The sequence below is a fragment of the Ochotona princeps genome, chromosome 1 (genome assembly GCF_030435755.1).
Source record: "Ochotona princeps isolate mOchPri1 chromosome 1, mOchPri1.hap1, whole genome shotgun sequence".
Lineage (NCBI taxonomy): Eukaryota > Metazoa > Chordata > Mammalia > Lagomorpha > Ochotonidae > Ochotona > Ochotona princeps.
This window is the reverse complement of record NC_080832.1, coordinates 82537204-82559013: the sequence shown is the minus strand read 5'-3', so window position 1 is coordinate 82559013 and position 21810 is coordinate 82537204. Positions and strand designations below refer to the sequence as shown.

Sequence of the window (21810 nt, the reverse complement as noted above, 5' to 3'; positions counted from 1 at the left end):
GTGCTGCATTGAATATGGAGTGCAAATGTCTGTTTGACAGACTGATTTCATTTCCCTTGGATATATATACCCAGCTGTGAAACTGCTGGATGCTATAATGGTTCTGTTTGAGTTCTTTTGAAGAATTCCTGTGCTCTTTCTCACAATGGCTGTACAATTTTACATTCTCAGAATATTCAAAAGTTCCCTTGTAAAGAGTCCGATACAGTCATTCATTGAAATCTACATTGGAATTTGTCCAAGTTGTTGTCAAATTGTCATGAAGATTTGGAACTTTGGAACTCCTCAATGCAGGCAAAAGAAATTCTACAGATTTTTCAGATTTTTATCTGCATATAAAGATATTTCACCATAGTGGATTATTACTTTATTCTGGGGTTCAAATCCCAGCCCTGTCAAACATTTATGATCATATACATAATTCTTGTCTTAGAATAATAGTCTCTTCCCCAGAGAGTTTTTCTAAGCATGTTTTTACCTTTTCTTTGTCACTTTCATTGCCACTCCATGAAATGTGTTGTGTAATTTACCTAGGAAGTAACCACTTAACAGATTTTGAGACATTTACCTAGCTGTGCACAAACCTCAGACACCACAGGCCTCCTAAGGTTTATCTTTATATATGCGCATAATTCTTTCAAAATGGATGGATCATGGCCATGTTAATTGTGTTCCTTTTTTCCAACAGGCTGAAGGAATAGAAAAATCATACTCAGAATCCATCTTATTAGACTTGACTGATAAAAAGATAGGAACTACAACAAAATCTTGGAGTTTCTCATTTCCTCCTGACACAGTCAGTGGCAGTGAAAGAATTCAGATCAACATAATTGGTAAGAATAGGGTATAGCACTATCCTGCTGGTTTATTGGTATGTAATATATACGAGGGGACCTCCAAAGTATTCATGGCTAATATGCATTATCTTTTAATTCCATTCTCAAGAACTTTTAGAAGCCCCCCTCCTCATATTATTCTTTCAATTTAGAGTCATATTTTCTTTTTTTTTAATCTTAGTAAGAAGATATTAAAAGTTTCTATTTGATTTTAGCTGATTATGAGCTTAGAAAGGCAAGTAAACCATATGTTAGTCCAGTTCCTTTCAATACGCAACACACATGTGAATGATCTATGGATGCCAGGCCAGTTCCTCTCAATATTCACTGGGTGTGTGAGTCATCTGCAGTTTTGTTTAGAAGCAAATTGTGGTTTAGTAAGCTTGGGTGGAGTCTGTGGTGCTGCATATCTAACAAGCTGTTGAAGGTAGTGATACTTCTGGTCTGAGAGCCACACGTTGAGCAGCAAGGCTCCCAATGGCTGGAGGAAAAGCTCCTAAGAACAGCTTCAGGCTCCTGCGGCTTGATGACCACCGGGGACTAGCAGAATCCTCTGTGGAGCTTTGTTAAAAGACAAATGTCTGGACTGTATACTTTCTAAGTCAGACTCCCTTGGGCTATGGCTGAGGATGTATACAAGACCAGGAACATAGAATTAAATGATTAATTTTGATACAAACGGTTTTTGGAATCCATTATTTTTCATAATATTCACTTTCATGAACTATTTGAAAATACTTGCTGTATTTTTGAAAAGTTTCTATGAGTGATTTTGTTAAGCAAGGTTTGAGAGATCTACTGCTTAAAGCACTTTTCAGTGCAAAATGCAAGTAACCTTTACAACAAATATTTGTACACTCACTTCCATTACCTCTCCTATTACATTTTGAGTTAAACCTGGCCTTCACACAAATGAGGTATGAATGAGGGTCTCCAGAGAAACAAAAGCAATTGGAGATGAGGGAGGTTCATGAAGAAATTTGCTCATCCAGTTATGAAGGCTGAGAAATCTAAAGATCTAAAGTCAGATATCGAGGAGAGCCAGGGCTATAATTCAGTCTGAATCTGAATCTGAAATCTTGAGAACCTAGGGGAGCTGATGATGTAAATCCTACTCCAAGAGTGGGGCAAGGTGAGATGAGATGTCCCAATGAGGCAGGAAAAAAGGAGTTCCTCCTTCCTTTATCCCTTTTCCTATTAAAGTTTAATGGATTAATGATGCCCCTACACACTTTTGGGCCATCTGCTTAACTCAGATTACTGATTCTAATGCTAGCCAAGAACTCCATGTTGGTCTCCTACTTGGGTAAGTCAGGAATTCAAGCACTTGGATTACCATCCATTCCTTCCCAGGTGCAGGATCAGGAGTACAGAGTAGCCAGGAGCCCAACTGGCACTCCAGTGTAGGATTTGTGAGAATAAATTCTGCTTAAGCATCTCCCACAGTGTTGGCATGCTGAAAGGTTCAGTAATGCTTTAATATCTATTCATACATAAATCCAAAAGGGAGAGGAATAAATTTGTGGTTGTAGACTTTTCAAGATGTATTAACAGGGAACTGAGTTAGAAGTGGAGCAGCCAAGACCTGAATCAGTGTCCATATGGTATGCCAGTGCTGAAGGCAGAGGCTTAACCTGATATGCTATACTACCTACCTCCAAGTTTGTGTTAACTTTGAATATTACAAGTATGACTCACAGTGACAATAATATAACTTGCTTATTTCTCTGTGTTAGCACTAAAGTGCATACTGGTTTGCATGTGACTTATTCTTATGGGAGATACCTTCCTCCACTTTTTTGTGTTTGATTTTTTTAGGGTCAAATTTTCAGCAGGTATTTGGAAATGGCCCTTTGGTCAACTTCAAAATAAATTATTTAGAAGGCTATTGTTCATACAGCTTAATAACAGTGTATCAAAATTAGAACTTAGCTTCCACATTTCCGGAGTTTTACTTGTTTCCTTGAGTCATGGTGTTAGAATGTGAGTAGAAAAGTCTTTTCAGCAGCGATTTTTGTTTACTTTTAGATTACTGGCTTTGAAGAGTAATCCTCATTCTTTTTGATCTTGAGAGTCATTGAGATAGTTATACTTGTTTGTTCTACTTTGTTGTTGCTGAATAGAACACTTTGGAAAGCACTGCAGTCCCTGCTATTTTAAGAAACAGCATTTCTCAAATATTTGTAACGCATTAGCTAGAAATAAGAATATAGTTTCATGAATGTAACACATTTTAAATGAAGTGTTTCTTTTCTGTATAAGAACGAAGCTCCTTTAAAAGTCAAATTTCAAAAAGATATAAAAATATTCATCCAACTTTTGCCACATCTCTTTAACTGAACTTCGAGTCTCCAACCTTGTTATGAAATCTACAAGATCAGTATCACTGCATTAAAAAAATCTGTCTTTCTGCAAGCTTTATATTAATTTCCAGCTGTTTCAAGCTATGGACTAATCATATTACTCCACTGTCAGGTGCCTTCTCTACTCCTTGGAAGTGTCAACCACCAACAGGCACCTGTTTACTCCTTACTGAAGGAGTTGAATTCTTGTGCTTTCAGGAGACATTCTTGGTCCTTCCATCAATGGCTTGGCCTCGCTGATCCGAATGCCTCATGGCTGTGGTGAACAGAACATGATTAACTTTGCTCCGAATGTTTATGTTTTGGGTTATCTGACTACAAAGAGGCAACTGACAGATAGTTTGAAAGAAACAGCCCTTGCATTCATGAGACAAGGTAAGCATTTCAGAAGTCTATTTCTACTTCAGAAGAGTCTTATTTTTTTCAGGCAGATTTCACTTCAGATTGCTCTTATATTTCAAAATGAATGGATTTTTGCCTTTGCTGTGTAATGGAGATGAGGTTGTGTTGAAATGTCTGGGGAAGGGCGGCAGTGGGCAATTGGCACCGTTCTTCCTTCGGCCAACTGCTTGTGCTCCTAAGATGCTTGTCAGCAATGTTGTAAGGAGTTAGTTTCTAGAAGAGACTATATTGAAGGATCTGAAATTTACAACTTGGAAAATGTGAATCAATAAGCAATTCAGTACACATTTTTGGAATATCTTTTAATGCTAGCATCAGTTCTAGTGCTAAGAAGACTGGGAGTCAGAACCTTTCTTCTTGAGTAATTCACTGTTTGGCAAGGGAGACAGAATTATGTGGCAAGGAGCTGTGGGGGATGTTTAAAATACCAAGCAGATGGGGCTTAGGGGAGAAATGCTTGTATGACAGTGATGAGTGTCCTCTGCCTCCCTGGGAGGTGGAGATTGTCTGTCAGCACCACATGTGCTGCATTGGCTGTTGGCTCATAGCAGTCACTAGTAAGAGTTGGGTACTTACTATCTGGCAGGCAGGTTCTGAGCACTTTCCTTGTCTATCTCACTTTGCTTATCATGATTATCAGCAGGAGCCTGGTTTTACTGATGAGGAAGTTGAGGTAAATACAAATTAGGTAACTTGCCCAAGATCATACAGCATGTAAATGGTATAGCTAGGATTGGGTTTCGGTGCCTGGACCCAAGTCTACGCTCCTGACATCTGCACCTGAGACTTTAGTTAACAACAACGATGCAATTCGATGTCCTGAAATACTTTACAAACCAAGCCAGGGTTGCAGTGCTAGTGTTGTATTTCCTATTTTAAAAAAACTTTTTTTTTTTTTGTTGCATTTCCTATTTAGGGGACCTCAGCCAGCACTCTCTGTGACTGAGTTCTTCTATCTATAGGATTTGTATGATATGTGCTATTCATCAAACTTGCAGATTAATAGAGCTACTAGATGCAACAGCAGGGGAAAAGCACCAGAGATTTGGGCCAGGCTGCTTATCTGCATTCAAGAGGTCTTGATGGGAGTTCTGACACATAGACAGAAACATGGATTCCTGTTGGCATGGAAACACCGCAGGGTAGACTGCGAAGTTGGACTGTGTGAGCAGTAGGGTGACGATAAGGTCCTGAGGCTTCCTTCGGGTAAAATCACAAAGGATGAGTTGGAGTCAGGAATACTATTGGAGCACAGTAGTTAAATATTTAGGACTATATAACTATATGTAACTATAGTAGAGTCAGTTGCCTGTACCTAGGGAGTTAGGATCTGAAATTTGCAAGCAAATCCTGTTTATTCTACTTCTGTAAGCAGATGTGAAATTCTTCCACATCTCTCAATCTGCCTGCTAATTGTTCCATTGAAAAGCAGCATTGTCCACCTGGACCATACCAGTTGCTTCCTGAGCAACTGTCTGCTTCTCTGTTTGTACCCCTTCCGTACATTCTTTACATATGGTAAAGGGAATTTTTTGAACATGTCAAGATCACATCACTTCCTTGCTTAAAATCCCCCAGGGGTTTCACAGCCTCTGCCTACAAGGCTCTGAATAATCTGAACTTGCCGTGCCTGTTTGGCCCCATCTAAAGCTCCATTCTCTGGGCTGCTTTCTGCCTGTGATCCTCACGTGGAGGTGAGACCTGAAGGTCTGATGTGCTTTCCTCAACCAGAGGTTGTACACAGTCAGGTCCCACTTGGTCTGCAGTGTTCTGATCAGCAAGGAAGAGTGTCCATGTGCTTCCAAAGTGTCTCCTTTGAGCTGAGGAAGTGAGCACAAGGAAGCCTCCCAGTGTATCATCATCACACACTAAACTGACTTACGTTTCCAGTGGGTGGAATGAGGTGCCTCTCCATGAGGCTCTTCCTTGTTAAAAGGGTGTCTTATTTCAGAGGCTTTTGTATTTTTCATTTGCCATCACCTTTGCCAAGATCCTTTAAATATACTGTAATTGTTTTTTATTTTTAAAGAAATTAAGTGGCTTTGGTGTGAGTCATGGCTGTATTATTTAAATGTCGTTTATGAACAGCGCATTGTTTTACTTAAATCATACTTGGCCCCAGGAGCCCTGTAACCTAACCCATTGTTTTCTTTTTTTTTTCTTTTTGGTCAAAACAGCAGCTAAAAATTGAACAGAATCTTTTGCTTTGGATAAGAAAAGTCGAATCATAAAATGAGAACTGTTTTTGATAAAGATTGGAAATAAAGTTTAAACCACTTGCTTTCTTTAAATGTTTAGTGTGCCTGCAGTTTTTCAAATGGGACTCAGACCATCTCTAGTTGAAAGCATGTATTTTCTCTGTTGAGATGAAGACAAGGACAGAGGGGGCTTCAGGATTCCGTGGCTGCCTGTGGACTTCCCTAGAATAGAAGTAGTGAAGAATCTGTAAAGCCTGGAAGGTTTTCACTTTCCGTTCCATTTCATAGGAAGCTAATGACAGCTCCTTTTCTTTTAGCACACAGAATACTTACTTCTTTTCTTTTTTTTTAAAGTGTGTGTTAAAATATTTATTTTTAATTGAAAAACACATTATACACAGAAGGAGAGGCAGAGAGACAGAGACAGAGAAGGTCTTCCATCTGCTAGTCACTCCTCAAATGGCTGCAATGGCCAGAGTTGATCTGAAACTGGGAGCTTCTTCCTGGTCTCCCACGTGGAGGCAGGGTCACTAGCCTTTGGGTCATCTTCCACTGCTTTCCCAGGCCATTAAGAAGAGAAATGGATCAGAAGTGGAGCAGTTGGGAAATGTACGTGAGAATTTGGAATGCTGGGAGCACAGGGAGGAGAAGCAACGTGTTGTGCCACAACCCCAACACACAGGGTATTTGTACCAGCTGTTTTATTTTATTTTATTTTTTAAACCAGAGCAAGTGCTTGATATAGTCACATGGAGCTAATTTGACTTGTATTATTTACATTTGATTTTGACACTTGAGGCAAATCAAGTCAGTTTGCTACTTTTCAATGTGTTTCTATGCACAGTATTTTATTCTTTATTATGACCAATCCTGACAATTTTGCACTTATTATTGCTTCTGAGAAGGCTCTAGACCTGGTAAAGGATGTTATTTTATCCAGTCTTTTATAAATGGAATGGGTGTGGATCACAGCCCTTCAGCCTCTGGACTTCTGTATTTTGGTTTTCAGAGGCGTTTGATAATTCATTGGTTATGTTAGTTTTTTCAAACTCAAGAGCTAGCCGTTAACTACTACTAAGGATGATCCTTTCATTTCTTTATGAACTCTTGGAGAAAGTCGTGATTTTTCTTTTCTCACCAACTGTGGTGAAAACTTCCCAACTTACCTGACCACATTAGAATACTGAATTCTTGTATTAGCAACAAATATTATAGTGGGTGAACTTTAATAAAGTGAAAATTAGGTTTAATTAACTGGGTTATTTGAAGGACAAACAACCACACATTCTGCAATGATGCCTGACTGGGGTAACAGGAAGAAGGATACCCCAAAGAGACTCTCACATGGACTGAGTCTTGACTTTAGTTTTCCATGGAGTAGAGCTGGAGGTTGATTTTATCTAAAATGCTTCAAGAAGTTCTCCCACAACTGCAGATTATATGTGACTTTTCTTTTCCTCTGGGCTGGCTGCATCTAGTGGAAGAATGGTGCTAGTTGTTGATGTTGATGGGGAATGTTGGAGTTCAGCCACCTGAAGGGTAATTTCCATAAGCACTGATCTCATCTCCATGATCTCATCTCCGACCCATTTCACAAATGCTCATACTTGGAGCTGCAGATGCTGGCATGATGTGGGGCTCAGAGGCACATGGTCCTTTGCTGAGGTTGGGCCTCCTGTAGTGGTAGAGCATCTCAAACATGGCTTCTTAATCTCACTGCTCCTGTCCCCTTTCCTTTCTTCTTTCCCTCCCTTTTCCACTCTCCTCGCCTCATCTCTCCTCTCCTCTGTCCTGCTCTAGAGCTTTAGAGCTCCTCTCCCCTGCCCTATTCCTCTTTCTCCTCACTTTTCTACTCTATACTACTCTTTTTCTTCTCCTTTTTTTCTCCTCTGTAAGATTAAATGCACACTTAAAATGATCATTAGTGAATGATTTTTTTTTTGAGTTAAAAATGAACCAAGACAGTCTTAGATGATTCTGGTAGTTCCCTTTGTGAATGCTAAAAATTATTATGCTTTTCTGTGATCTCTGGCAGCCTCTGAAAAGTTGAAGAAGTGCTATGCTGTATTTTTCAAGGTTTTACAAAACTAAAATATAATAACATAAACTAGGGTAGTTTAATAATTCTACCATTTATTGTTTCCTATATGGTTTATTTTTAAGTATATAGGACATTAACAGGTTTCTAAAGATCAAACTGTGGAAAGTTTATCCAAAGGAATGAATCTCCTTCTATTTTTTTCTTTTTCTTGTTCCTTATATATAACCTGTTTAATTAGTTGCAGTTTATTAATTTTTTTGTCTGCAGAAATAAGCATGCCCATGTATGTTTTATTATTTCACTTGGTTTCTGCACAAGATAGTATACTGTATGTGGGCTACTGTAGACTTACTCTTTTTCACTTAACTGTCTATCCAGAAAATTGTCCAGCACCAGTTCGTTGAGTTGTTCTTCATTCTTATTTCAAAGCTATCTACTACTCTTGTGTTGGGTTGACGCTCCGAATTTGGGCACCTAGGTTATTTCTGACATTTTACAATTATAAGTAATGTGGCAATGAATAATTTTCTCTGTATGTTTTTGTGCTGTTGGAGGTATATTTCAGCACAGACTCCTAGTGTGGGATTTAAAGGGATAGTCTCTTACCTCATCATTGTATCAATCTGAATTTCCTGTAGCAATCAGTGAGCCCTGGTTTTCTTTTTTTTTTTTTTAAAGATTTATTTTATTTTTTTTTATTACAAAGTCAGATATACTGAGAGGAGGAGAGATAGAGAGGAAGTGGAGCTGCCGGGATTAGAACCAGCGGCCATATGGGATCAAGGCGAGGACCTTAGCCACTAGGCCACACTGCCGAGCCCGAGCCCTGGTTTTCTTACAGTGCACTCTACAGAATGAGGAGTCGAAGTTTTGAGTCTTTGCTAATCTGATGCTCTGGAAATTGTATCTTAGTGTATCTTAAATTTGTATTTCTCCCAATATAAAATTAAACATTGTTTTCATAGAGTCCATCTTTATATGTATATCTTTGTTGTTTGTTGTTCAGTGTTTTCAACAAAATATAAAAATCTATCCCCTAAATTTAAAAAGTTCTTTATATGTGAATATAGTAATATGTTGACATACATTTATATATTAATATTGATTCTGTTCCTTGTATATCTGTCTTATACATACTTTATTTGTTTTTTATTATAAATAATACATATTTATTAAAAATTCAAATACAGAAATAAAAGCACAATATCCCACCCAGTATACAGACAGCCACATAAATCCCCTTCCCTCTAATCCCATTCCCCAGAGGTTATCACTGTGAACAAGTTAAAGTATATCCTTTGAAACGTTTTCCTTTATATATACAAGTATATATAAACACACATAAATGTACTTTTACCTTTTACAAAAATGAAATCATGTAAATGTACATATTAATCTTCAATTTCTATCTTCATTCATTCAATATACAGAAAATTCACAACAAATCTGATTACCAATCCTCTTGGGTTCGTTTCCCATTATATAAAATTCATATTCAAGCATCAATTACAAAACTCTTGATAATATACTTCCTGCCATCTTTGAGTCTCATCTCTAACCACTCCAGTATGAAAAGACTGGAACATAAATTACCTTAAATTCTTCCTGAAACAAAGGCAGTACAATCAAACAAACAAACAAACTAGGAACACACTCTGTCATTCCTAGATTTTGGCCTTTTCACTTTGTGTTACATTCTGCCTGGACTTTTCCATCTGGCAAGTCCCTAATTCTTCCAACAATCAGCTTAAAAATGATCTCTAGAAGACAAGACTTCCCAACTTTTTTCAAGACATAATCACTTCTCTATTTACCCCTATACTTTATAGCTAGCTTCTTTTTTTTTTTCTCTCTTTTCTTTCTTTTTCTCTTTGTCTTTTTTTTTTTAATTATTTATTATTTAACTTCAGTAATTACATTGTATTATGTGACACAATTACATAGATACTTGGGTTCTCCCCACCCCTCCCCTATAGCTAGCTTCTTAATTGTACTTATCTCACAGTACTGCAGTAATTCATTTACATGTTTTGAGTTACCTTTCCATCCAAAGGATCTGATGGAGTGTTTATCTTGGAGCAGGTACTCAGTAATTTAACTGTTGAGGAACCAATGCTTTAGGAACATTTGCTGAGTACCTACTATGCACAGAACCATATCCCAAGCATGAAAAGAAACTTACCATTTTGTCCTAAGGAACTTACCATTTTCCTGTTATTTCCCCTGGGTGGATGGGGGAGGGACAGAACACATTTATTATAAGACCACATATTGCTTCTGACATATAGTTGGTTTCAAAAATCTATAGTCATTTGCCTCAAATTCATTTAGGAACAAGGCATTGCATAATCAAATAAATCACAAAATAACGGGTAGTTTGTCCAGCAGGTCTGTTAAATGTGGCACAGAGCCTACCAGATCCCAATTCTCTGTCCCAAACCATGGGAAGCCTCCCCACCGTCTCCCTCATAGGACATCATGCTTTCTTCATTTTCCGTGCCCATTCTTGTGTTCTCCTGAAGCACACGGGGCTGTTTAGGTCTTACGCCACCAGATCCCACATCAGAGTCACTTCCACTCTCACTCAGCTGGATAGCAGAGAAAGGATTATCTCCTTCCTCATCACTTCCAGCATCTTCCTCATCATCTTCTCCTTCAGACATAAGCAAATCCTCATATAGGACACTGGCTTGAGAATGTTGCACAGTTCTCTCCTCTTCATCTGCAAGATTGCCATCTCCATTTTCAGATTCCTGAATTACTGGCTTTTCTGCAGTGGCAGTGGGAATATCCAGGACAGAAATATTGCTCTCATCTTGATATACAGAGGCATCTCGAGACATACTGAGGGATGTGCTGGTATCATACAAATCAGGAGACTGAGGTGTGTAGGGCCCAGGAGTCATAGGGTCCAGGCTTTCTAATTCTGCTTCCTCCAAAGCTGCTTCTTTAGCCATACAAATATCCTTCTAAAGTTGAGTCAAGTGCTCATCATACTCAGTCAACGTCTGATAAGACGTTCACAATTTCCTGAGCAGTCTTAGTATACTGACTCTCGGGCCCCTTTCCATGTTGGCTTCCTTATATGAGAGAGAATATATGGTATTTGTTCTTTTGTGATTGACTCATTTCGCTGAGCATAATGGTTTCTAGTTGGGACCACCTGGTTTTAAATAGAATAATACCGTTCTTGACAGCTGAATAATATTCCATTGAGTAGATGTACCACCGTTTTTTTAACCATTCTTCCTTAGACGCACATCTGGTTTGTTTCCATGCCATTGTTATTGTGGATTGTGCAGCTGTAAATAAGGATTACAGATTCCCTTCTCATATGCGATTTTACTTCTGTTGGGTATATTCCTAAGAGCGGGATTGCTGGGTCATATGGCAGGTTTATTTGCAATTTTCCAAGCACTCTCCATATGGATTTTCACAATGATTGTATTAGCCTACACTCCCACCAGCAGTGAAGGAGGGTACCTTTTTTCCCACATCCACGCCAGCATGTGTTGTTTTTCGAATTCTGAATGTAGGCCAGTCTCACAGGAGTTAGGTGGTACCTCAAGGTGGTTTTCATTTGTATCTCTCTGATGGCTAGAGAGCCTGAGCATCTTTTCATATGTTTGTTAGCCATTTGAATCTGTTCTTTTGAGAAATGTCTGTTCATTTCCTTTGCCCATTTTGCTACAGGGTTTGTTTTTTCACTATCCCTGGGTTTCTGAAGCTCTTTGTAGATCCTAGATATTAGTCCCCTGTCACTTGTGTAGAATGCAAAAATTTTCTCCCATTCTGTTGGTTGCTTCTTCACTTTTTTAATTACATACTTTATTTGTTTTAACTTAGCCTAGTGTATTTTACTGTGGTGAAGTTTAAAAACTATTTTTAATGGTCATATTTATTGGTTTTAAATTTTGCTATATTTAAAATCTCATCCTTAGAGAATCTTGCCTTATACCTATGCTAAGGGGTAATACCTGTTATTTTTTGGGAGCTTGCAATCCAAAAAGGTATTGTACTAAGAACTTTTCATATATTATCATGGATATTCATTGGAAGAGCTCTGTGAATAACCGTGACAGTGGCTGTAGAGCCAGAGTAGGGTTAATTCCCAGCTTCACTATCAGTTATGCTCATGGTTTACATCCTCTGAGTTGCATGCTCACTATCTGTGAAAGGGGAGAATAGTACTACCAACATCATAGGACTGATATGGGAATGGCCGGAGTTAGTGTCAGTGGAGGGCTCAATGACCAGTGCCGGGACAAGGGCTGACTGCTGTGATGCTTCAGTTTAAACATAAGAATTATAATCGAATTCTCCATTCTTTAAATTGAGCCAAATTCTATCATCACTTTCTATTCTTTTTGTCATAATCATCAAGATCACCAAGAAACATCATCTCTTGTTATTTTTTACACATTTTGTTGCTACAATCAGTTACTCAGATTTAGCGTTTCATATAGGAAGGCTCAAGGATCAAAGTTTGAGGCTGAATGAAAAGAGCACTCCAACTAATCTTAAACCATTCCTGCTCATGTTTTACTGGTCAGATATGAATAATTACTTAAGGTTATTGATGTTTCTAAAATCTGGCATTCATAAATTAATGTGTTAGATTACTAGGGATTGAATTCAGCATTTTATAAGTGAATATATCTTCCTACTCTACAACAGGTATGCTGTATAGCTCCTACTTTGCTCTCTCAGCTGCTAAGAGTGGAATTTTGTAATTTTCCAGAAGGAATCTGGAATATCAGAGAATTATTGCTAATGCCTTGAGCTGGGAACTTTCCTGTGTATGTTTTTCAAAAATGATATGTTAGCTTCATTTTCAGGAAGTCACTTGATTGTGAGTTGTGTGCTGAAGCTCACAGTGTTTGATCTGTGATTTTTCAAAACACTGGACTTGTAGGAAACAAGTATACAGTGCTTTGCAATTTTGAACCAGTTACTTCTGAATTATAATCATTTGCTGTAAGCACTTATTTGAAAGTATGAAGCATCTGTCTTTTTTTGTCTTATTTCAAGCGATCCTTTTTTTTTAAATTTTCTGTTATTTTTTTAAAGCATTTTAAAAAATTATTTTTTAATAATCTTACTTAGTTGATTAGGGTACAAAGGGTCAAGGGCTACAGGGTGAAAGTGGGTAATACCATTGTTTCCACACTAATATTGTCCTTTTTCCCTGTATCTGGGGTCAGGGGAGAAACAAAGGGAAAAGCCCCACCCAACCTCCCACCCATCCCAGATCCCCAGCGGGAGCCGCACTCTGAGGGTCCTGCTCATACAGTTTTGATAGTTCATCAGTTCTGGATTGCTGCCAATCTCTCAGTTCCAGTCGCAATGAAACCTATTCAGGGTCCACTGGCTGACAGTCTCTTCATGGTTGGGGTTCTAAGATCAGCAGTTCAGTTGGAGGGATCTCCAAAGAAACTTCATCTGAGATGATCCCAGGCCTGATTCTTGCGTGAGTTTGCTAGTACAGAGTCCAAAATGAAGCATCTGTCTTGATCAAAGCAGATCCATCAATCAATCTGCTTTAGTTAGCGTCTATGGTGACTCTTCATCACTATCATCAAGCCTGTCATTTATTCATTATTTATTTATTTATGAATGAAATTGGGAAGGCAAACCTATTTTTTTTTTTGTTTACTTCAATTGGCCAAAAGTTTAAAATCAACTGTCTTGGATTAATTTTTGTTTTCCTTCTCTTTTGCTGCCCTAAGACTAGAAAGCATTTTTATTTTCTATTTTTGCCTTAAACATTAATTATGATACTAGATGGTATTTTTCTTAGGTAGCAGAAAATTTTAGATACCTAAACATGGAAGACATTGTGGTGAAATTTAGAGTTAAATAAATCTCTACCTCTGATTTTCTTGTTCTTAAATGGCTAGATGTGTCATTCTTGCTACAGTACTTTTTAAAGTTTAATTTGAAGCGAATGTTTTGTATCGTAGTTCCTAGCCTGTACACTCTGCTTGAGATGTCCTTGTATTGGATTTCAAAAGTTAAGCCTCTACTTGCTAGGCCAACATCCCATATATTTTGGAGTGCCAGTTCTTGTCCAGTGCTCCACTTCCAACCAGCTTCCTGTTAATGTGTTGAGGTACATGGTGGATGATGGCTAAAGTATTTAGGCCTGTGGATCATCCAGGTGGGAGAATAGGTGGAGTTCTGGGCTTCTGGCTTTGCCTTGGTCGAGCTCTGGCCCTTAGCACCAATTGGGAAATGAACCAATGGACGGAAAAAAATTTTTTCTTTATCTCTGTGTCAGTTGCTATGTATGTATATATCAGATATACATACATACATACATATATGTAAAGAGATATATTCATTTTTATTTGAAAGGCAGATTTACAGAGAGCAGGAAAAACAGAGAATCTTCCGTCTGCTGGTTCACCTCCCAAATAGCTGCAAAGCCTGGAGCTCAGCCAATCTTAAGTCAGGAGTTAAGAGTTTCTTATGGGTCTCCCACATGGGTGCAAAGGCCTAAGGCTCTGGGCCATCCTCCACTGTTTTCCCAAGCCGTAAGTAGAGGGCTGAATGGGAAGTGGAGCTGGGAATTGAACCAGTGCCCATAAGGGATGCTGACATTGCAAGTGGAGAATTAGTTCTGTTATTTTAAATTTCTTACACTACTGAATATAGAAAGCACTCTATATTCAGTATGTATTTGGCATCTTCTTTCTCCTTCTCTGCCCATATTTCTCAATATGAAGTCATATGTAGAAGTTTTCTTTTGTGGGAAGTTGATGACATTGACTGTCTGGTTTTGTGTCTACAGGTTATCAGAGAGAACTTCTCTATCAAAGGGAAGATGGTTCCTTCAGTGCCTTTGGGAATAGTGATCCTTCTGGGAGCACTTGGTAAGAGTTGCCGGCTGCCGTGAAATCTGTCATGGAGTTGACTCTCACTATGTCACCCTGTCTATGAAGTCAGCTGTCGTCTAAGTATTGTAGATGTGGAGGCTGCTTTTCCAATATCCTGACTTAAAAAGAGAATCTCATTTCCATATATGCTTTTAAAGCACTAAGGAAGCAAGGTGACATTGTTTTAAAAAGATGGGCAGAAATACCATTTTATTATATATGGGAAAAGGAACAATAAAAATAATTTTTATGATTGTACAGTAAGAAGCACTGATTGATGTAATACCCTCCTTAATTGACACGATTACAGTATGTATTATGTTAATACAGCAAATGTGATTTCTTTAAGGTTTTTTTTTGTCAGAAATAGCGATGGATGATTGCCATTGAGGAGTAGGGTGTAAAGCTGCCCTCTGTGATGCTGGCATCCCATGTGGGCACTGATTCGAATCTCAACTGCCCCACTTGTGATATAGTTCTCTGTATATACACCTGGAAAGTATCAGAGGATGGGTCGAGTGTTTGAGCCACTGCACCTTGTGAGAGACCTGGATGAAGCTCCTGACTTCAGTCTGGCCCAGTCCTGGCTGATATGGCCATTTGGGGAGGTGAACTAGTGGTTGGAAAATATTATGTTTCTTCCTCTCCCTCACTCTCTTTCACTCTCTCTTTAACTCTGCCTTTCAAATAAATAAAATCTTAAAAAAGCAACAACAATGACAACCAGTGATGGAAATAAAAAAAAATCAAGAATTTCTTCCAGCATGGAATCTTCTGGATAGCTGATTCTTCATGTGAAAGACTTTTCTCTCCTTTTCCATTTACGTGCATTTCATGTTTCACTTAGAAAGCTTGCCTAAGCCTGGTCAGATTAGAGATGTGCTGAATTAACAAGTGGCCTTCTTCCTATTACTCAGAAAACAAGCTTCAGAGGCTGCTTGTTCATGCTGCATTTTCACTGTGATTCAGTGGGGGCTCTGTAGTCTTTGCTTCAGCTGCCAGCAGCTCACCTTCCCAAGGAGGTGAGCTCCCCCTAACCAGCACCAGTGGGCCTATTGAAGAGGCAGCAATATTAGGACTGGCTGTTGAAGGCTTCAGCCAGAGTGTAACCTTTCTACTCCATTATAAGCAGAGCTAGCTCCATGGCTCTATTTGAAGGGAGCAGAGAAGTGAGTTCCTCTGTGTATTCAAAGTAAAAGAGAACTAGATATTGCTGAATGGTAGTAATGCTCACCACACTGAAGCTTTGATATGATGAAAAATGTGTTTCTCAGTCCCTCTAGATGAGTCACTATATTGATCCGTAAGTAGATTCCAGAATCTTATTTCCCAATGTTCTCTTCCCCTCTGTGCAGTGTTCTGAAGTAGGGATTCACCAACCTTTTTCTGTAAAGGAATAGGTAGTAGATGTGTAGGCATTTGGGTCACATGGAGCCTTTCTTGCATATCCTTTTATTACCTTCTTCTACATTCCTTTCTTTCTTGGAAAACCATTCTGAAGTGGTTGTGTTAGTGGCCTGACAGACCCTGCACTGTTTTTGGCTTGAAGGCTAGATTTGGGTCGTGTGTATTTGGCCCACTGGATGCAGTTTACCAACTCCTGGCTTGTAGGGGAGGAAGCATATTCATTTTCTCACCTACAATCCCAAATGCTGCTTAGGCACCATACATGCTTCACCCATGGCTTTAGGACCAAGTGAGGTTGTATGAGATTTTTGGTAAATGCCCAGAACAATGCAAAGACAATCCAAAATCTTGGACTTAACTCCGAGAGTGGCAGACTCTCTCAATCTGTAAAATAACGAGGCTGAACTAGATGATTTCTAAGTTTTTAAATTTTTTTCTCACATTTGATGTTTAGTGAGTTGATCTGAAAGCCAGGGATTCTTATTAGGCAGGTTATTTACACAATCCCTCTTATCCGTCTCTCCTTCCTTTGTTTCTTCTTCAGTGATTCTTTTTCTGGTAAATCTTCTGATGAGGGAGAAAAGTGTTAATGTCTATTAAAAAGTGTTAGTGTCTATTCGGTTGGATTTGCAAGACTTATAAATCATGGGGTTTTTTTGTAATTTTCCCCCCTTTCATCAAGGTTGTCAGCTTTTGTCTTAAAATGCTTCATTGAGGCTGATCGATATATAGATATTGATCAGAATGTGCTACAAAGAACATATACTTGGCTGAAAGGACATCAAAAATCCAATGGTGAATTTTGGGAACCAGGAAGAGTGATTCATAGAGATCTGCAAGGTGGTAACAATGGTCCCGTGATGCTCACGGCCTATATTGTGACTGCTCTCCTGGGATACAGAAAGTATCAGGTATTTATCTTTAATTTAATAAATGACAAGTGAGAAACCCAAGGAAGACAAAACTCAGTAGGTGAAATGTATATCTGGGAACTTACAAGGAGCTTTTAAGTTCTATATAGCATTTGAAATCTGAACTTGGAAATAACAATATTAACTCATTCAAAATAAGGAAATTCTCTTGCTATTGGTAAAAAAAGCCAATACATATTTTAAAATGGGAAATACAATTCCTTGGAAATTGAGAATGTGAAGGTCTGTTGCGATGTGCTTGGGTAAGAGGTCCTGCTTGGTCACTGGTATCCCATATGGGAGCTACTGGATTCCTGGCTGCTCCACTTCCCATCTAACTTTCTGCTGATGTGCTTGGGCAAGCAGCAGAATATTGCAGGAAGCTCCTGGCTCCTGGCTGTGGAAGGGCCCAGTGCTGGCCTTTGTGACTGTTTCGGGAGAGAATCAGTGGGTGGAAGATCTATCTCTCTCTCTTCCTCTCTCTCTCCCTCTCTCTTTCTTTCAAATGAATAAATAAATCTTAAGAAAAACATGAAATCGGCAATGTGTTCTAGCAAGTGTAAGTTGTGAAGAATTTTATTTTTTTTTCTAAAATGTCATGGGAAAAAGTACAATGTGTGCTAATGCAGTGCAAAGTGCACTGGCGCCAACAGTATGCTAAGCAGACAAGGATGGCTGGATAAGATGTGTGTGGAAAGTAAGCTAATGGGCTTCGTTTTACTCCAGAGCTGTCCTGCTGAGTAATGGCTTTACTGTTACTGCTGCCTGCATTTCACAAGATCAGTAATAGTATTCTCTGGCTTAAGCTCCCACCATTTTCCTAGCTCAGTACTGGGCTGGAGATGAACTTTTCTCTAAATGTAGAACGTCAACATCTGAAATAAAACGTGAGAAACATCTTGTAAACCAGATTTTCTGCTCTAATCTGTGTTTAATTTTCAGGGGACAAACAGTGTCAAAATTCTGTTTCTTATTTCTTATTCCTCCTAAGGAATGGTCCTTTGTTTTTCTCTTCACAGCCTAATATTGATGTGCAAAAATCTATCCTATTTTTGGAGTCGCAGTTCAGAGAAGGAATTAGAGACAATTATACCCTGGCTCTTATAACATATGCATTGTCATCAGTGGGGAGTCCTGAAGCGGAAAATGCTTTGAGTATGCTGACTGAGAGAGCGGAAGAAAAAGGTAATTTGTGGGACCCTTGTGAGGTTGATGGACCATTTGTATTATGAAGTGCATAAATTATGTGAGAAGATTTTGCAAGCTGAATGTGAATTTGATTACAGTCGGGTCTTCTGAGTGAGATGAGAACTAAAACAGAATGAGGTCAGGATACGTTTGATAGGGTTGCTGGTCTGGGCTCTCAAGAAGCTTTGTGTAGAATCTCAGAGATTAAGTGACTCCTTCTCCTTCTCATTTTTTAAAAAGATTTACTTTATTTTTATTGGCAAGTCAGATATACAAAGAGGAGGAGAGACAGAGAGGAAGATCCTCTGTCTGTTGATTCACTCCCCAAGTGGCTGCAATGGCTAGAGCTGAGCCAATCCAAAGTGAGGAGCCCAGAGCCTTCTCTAGGTCTCTCACACAGGTGCAGTGTCCCAAGGCTTTGGGCTGTCCTCGACTGCTTTCCCAGGCCACAAGCAGGGAGCTGGATGGGAAGCGGGGCTGCTGGGATTAGAACCGGCACCCATATAGGATCTCAGCATGTGTGTTGGCAAGGACTTCAGGCGCTAGGCTACTGTACCGGGCCCATGGCTCCTTCTTCTCAATGTGTTCGGTTCTATGTCAGTTACCCTTGAGTCCTTGGTACCATTTTTGTTTTATAAAACCCCTTTTGTTTCTTAAGACTTGGAGTTCTGGGGAGTTATGGGTTCAAATTCTGGCTCTCCACTTTACCTAAGAGCTTCGGTTTCCCCATATACCTATAAAGTTGCAATAACATTTGTTACTGTAAGAGTTAAATTAGATAATGGACATAGCCTGACATAGAACAAGTGCTAAAATGCTAATTGAGTGAAATGAAAATTTAAAAAAAAGCTGTTGGTAGGTGGATTGCATAGATTTATTTTTTGAATGGGGAGCTGTGTTCGAACTAAAACAGTTTAAAAAGGTATGGCTATGGTTATTACTAAAATGATCTCTATAGTACAGTCAAGTATCCAGGTGTGTGTGTGTGTTAGAGAGAGAGAGAGAGAGAGAGAGAGAGAGAGAGAGAGAAGGTGGTGAATGTTGCGGTAAATGGACAGAAATCATTTTAGGTAATATGCCCTGATTCAAACTTCTATTCGTTCAGCAAGGACTAACTTTAGAAAATGTGTAGAGACTTCTGACACTGTAGAAATACTGTGTGGTTGCCATTAGCATTGATTCTGCTGGCACCCTTACTATCCACACTACAGCCAGCTACAGGCCGAAGTATTCAGTGCCTGATATTCTTGTTTGCTTGAAAATAGTTATTTCACATTCCACCTGAGTGTGATCACCACCAATGGAGAGGGGGAGGAACTTCAAGGAGTATAGTCCCCCAGGGGCCAGATCAGGGTTATTGCTAGGGGAAGCTGTTGAGGGACTTTGGTTCTTGGTGTGTTTTTGTTTGTTTTTTTGGTTGTTAGGGGCTTGGAATTTGAATTTAACAACACTAATTTTCAAATAGTAGAAAATGGAGAAGTTTCCCAGATCGTCAGAGTTGGTTAATTACAGATTCCCAGAATACGAGTCTTCACAATGTGTTCTTACATATTTTGGTAATGGTTGGCTCAGATAAGTTATGCACCTTATCTTCTGGGATAGAATATGCCTTTTATTTATAGCCGTTATTTCTGAGCCAAACATATGGGATTTCTTTTAGGAAAAATATTTTAATCAAAGCATTCTTAAATATAGGTGAAAGGAAGAGGATAAAAATTTATAAGCTGTAATAATTTAAAAAGAGATTCACATAAGTGTATGCTTTAATACATATGCCTGTGCAAGTACATAAATATTTGCTTGGCATACACAAATGCATATGTAAAAAATATATTTAAGCTAGCCAAGTGGAACTCTGATAGTGTAGGAGTCAGTAATAACATAAAATGTATTTTTTGGGAGTTTGAGCAGAATGTGATTGCTTTTCCCTTGCAGAAGGCATGCGGTTCTGGGTGTCTTCAGGTGCTAAACTCTCTGAGTCCTGGCAGCCACGCTCCCTGGACATTGAAGTGGCAGCATATGCACTGCTCTCACACTTCATGCAGCGTAAGGTGTCTGAAGGCTTCCCAGTTATGAGGTGGCTAAGCAGACAGAGAAATAGCCTGGGAGGTTTTGCATCTACTCAGGTGAGTAATTTTTTAAAAACTACACACACCTATATGTATGTGTATATGTATATACACATTTGGAAGCTGCAGTTGCAATTTTTCCCTGACTTCATAAAATTACTTAGCAGTTGAAAAGTTTAGCAGTAGAAATCAAAGTTTGTGCTACTAATTTTCATTTTCCCTCCTGTGAGCTTAATAGCTGTGGAATAAATCCGTTTTCCATGCACAGTAGCCATTTTTCGGGCTTGGTGACTGATCCAGGACTCCTATCCTCTGAATGATTTCTGGGCCTCCCCTGCTCCAGTCAGAGCATGTAGGTTTCCTAACTCTTGCTGAGTTTACCCTTTCGAGTCCCCAAGGTTTGCTTACCTGTGCCATTGTTTTCCTTCCCTCACTAGGATACTATCGTGGCCTTGAAGGCCCTGTCTGAATTTGCAGTCCTGATGAATACAGAAAAGACCAATATTCAAGTGACTGTGAAGGGGCCTCACTTACCAAATCCTATACGCTTTGACATTGAGACACACAGCCGTTTGCTCCTTCAGTCAGCAGAGGTATGGACAAGGGCAGTTATTTAATATGGTGCATAGGTAATCCTGCATGCTGGAAGACTGCTTTATTTCTAAGTCACTGACTTCAGTAAGACTTGTTGGCAGAGGCCTGTAGAACAAGATTGGGGAGGCAGCAAGTGCTATCCCACTTTGGTTGAAATTGCTGAGTTCAGGAAAGATGGAGGGGATGATAAATTTGCAAAAGGAATCATATGGATAATGTCATATTGGGAAAGAAATGAACACCCATGGAGCTCCCATTCTCCCCAAACACGGTGCTAGTTTATTTAATGTTTCTTATAGCATTTATTCTTAAGCCAACTCTAATAAGCAAGTAGGTTTGTGTCTGTAATATACATAATAAAACTTCTGAGACTGTGAGAGGTTAGTAACTAGCTCAAGATTGTGTTACTAGTAATGGTAGAGATAGGATTTGGGTCAATTTCTCCAAAAACCATGTTCTTTTCAGCAACATGTTCTTTTCAACTATACCTTATGTCCTCTAAAGAGAATTGATGAAATAAGTAATACAGTTCGTACTTTAAAATGTATTAAAGGGATATGTTAATCCTTATCTTTATTCCCCTGGTGAATCCTTTTGGATGTTAAGGACGATGGTTGAATGTGATAATTTCAAAACTGAGAATGAAGGAAGAGGTGTGATGATAAAGGAAAAAGAAGGTCAATGCTAGGCACAGTTAACGATGATGTGTTCTCAGGCTCCTAGGAAGACAGGCTCCTCCTGTCTTAAGGAGGTTGCGGGGGGAGATGTCTTTATATTTTCTTTGATGTATCAATCCCAGCAGACTAACCCATTCTGTAGCACTAACATGTCCTCCAAAGAGCAGGGTCCAGAAAGCTGGAATATGGTGCGCTTGAACTGGCTTATCTGGTTGAACCATAGCTTTTGTATGTGGAACCATGGGA

General features: G+C 39.0%; 1 protein-coding gene across 1 annotated transcript in view; it reads left to right on the top strand.

The window, feature by feature from the left end:
- CD109 (CD109 molecule) overlaps positions 1 to 21810 on the top strand; it is a 128927-nt gene that overhangs the window by 95040 nt on the left and 12077 nt on the right. Inside the window, exons 22-28 of the mRNA XM_058661363.1 lie at positions 689 to 833; positions 3398 to 3574; positions 14634 to 14715; positions 16808 to 17036; positions 18056 to 18221; positions 20160 to 20350; positions 20731 to 20886. Coding sequence (XP_058517346.1) covers positions 689 to 833; positions 3398 to 3574; positions 14634 to 14715; positions 16808 to 17036; positions 18056 to 18221; positions 20160 to 20350; positions 20731 to 20886 — 1146 coding nt within the window. The remainder of the gene's footprint in view (positions 1 to 688; positions 834 to 3397; positions 3575 to 14633; positions 14716 to 16807; positions 17037 to 18055; positions 18222 to 20159; positions 20351 to 20730; positions 20887 to 21810) is intronic.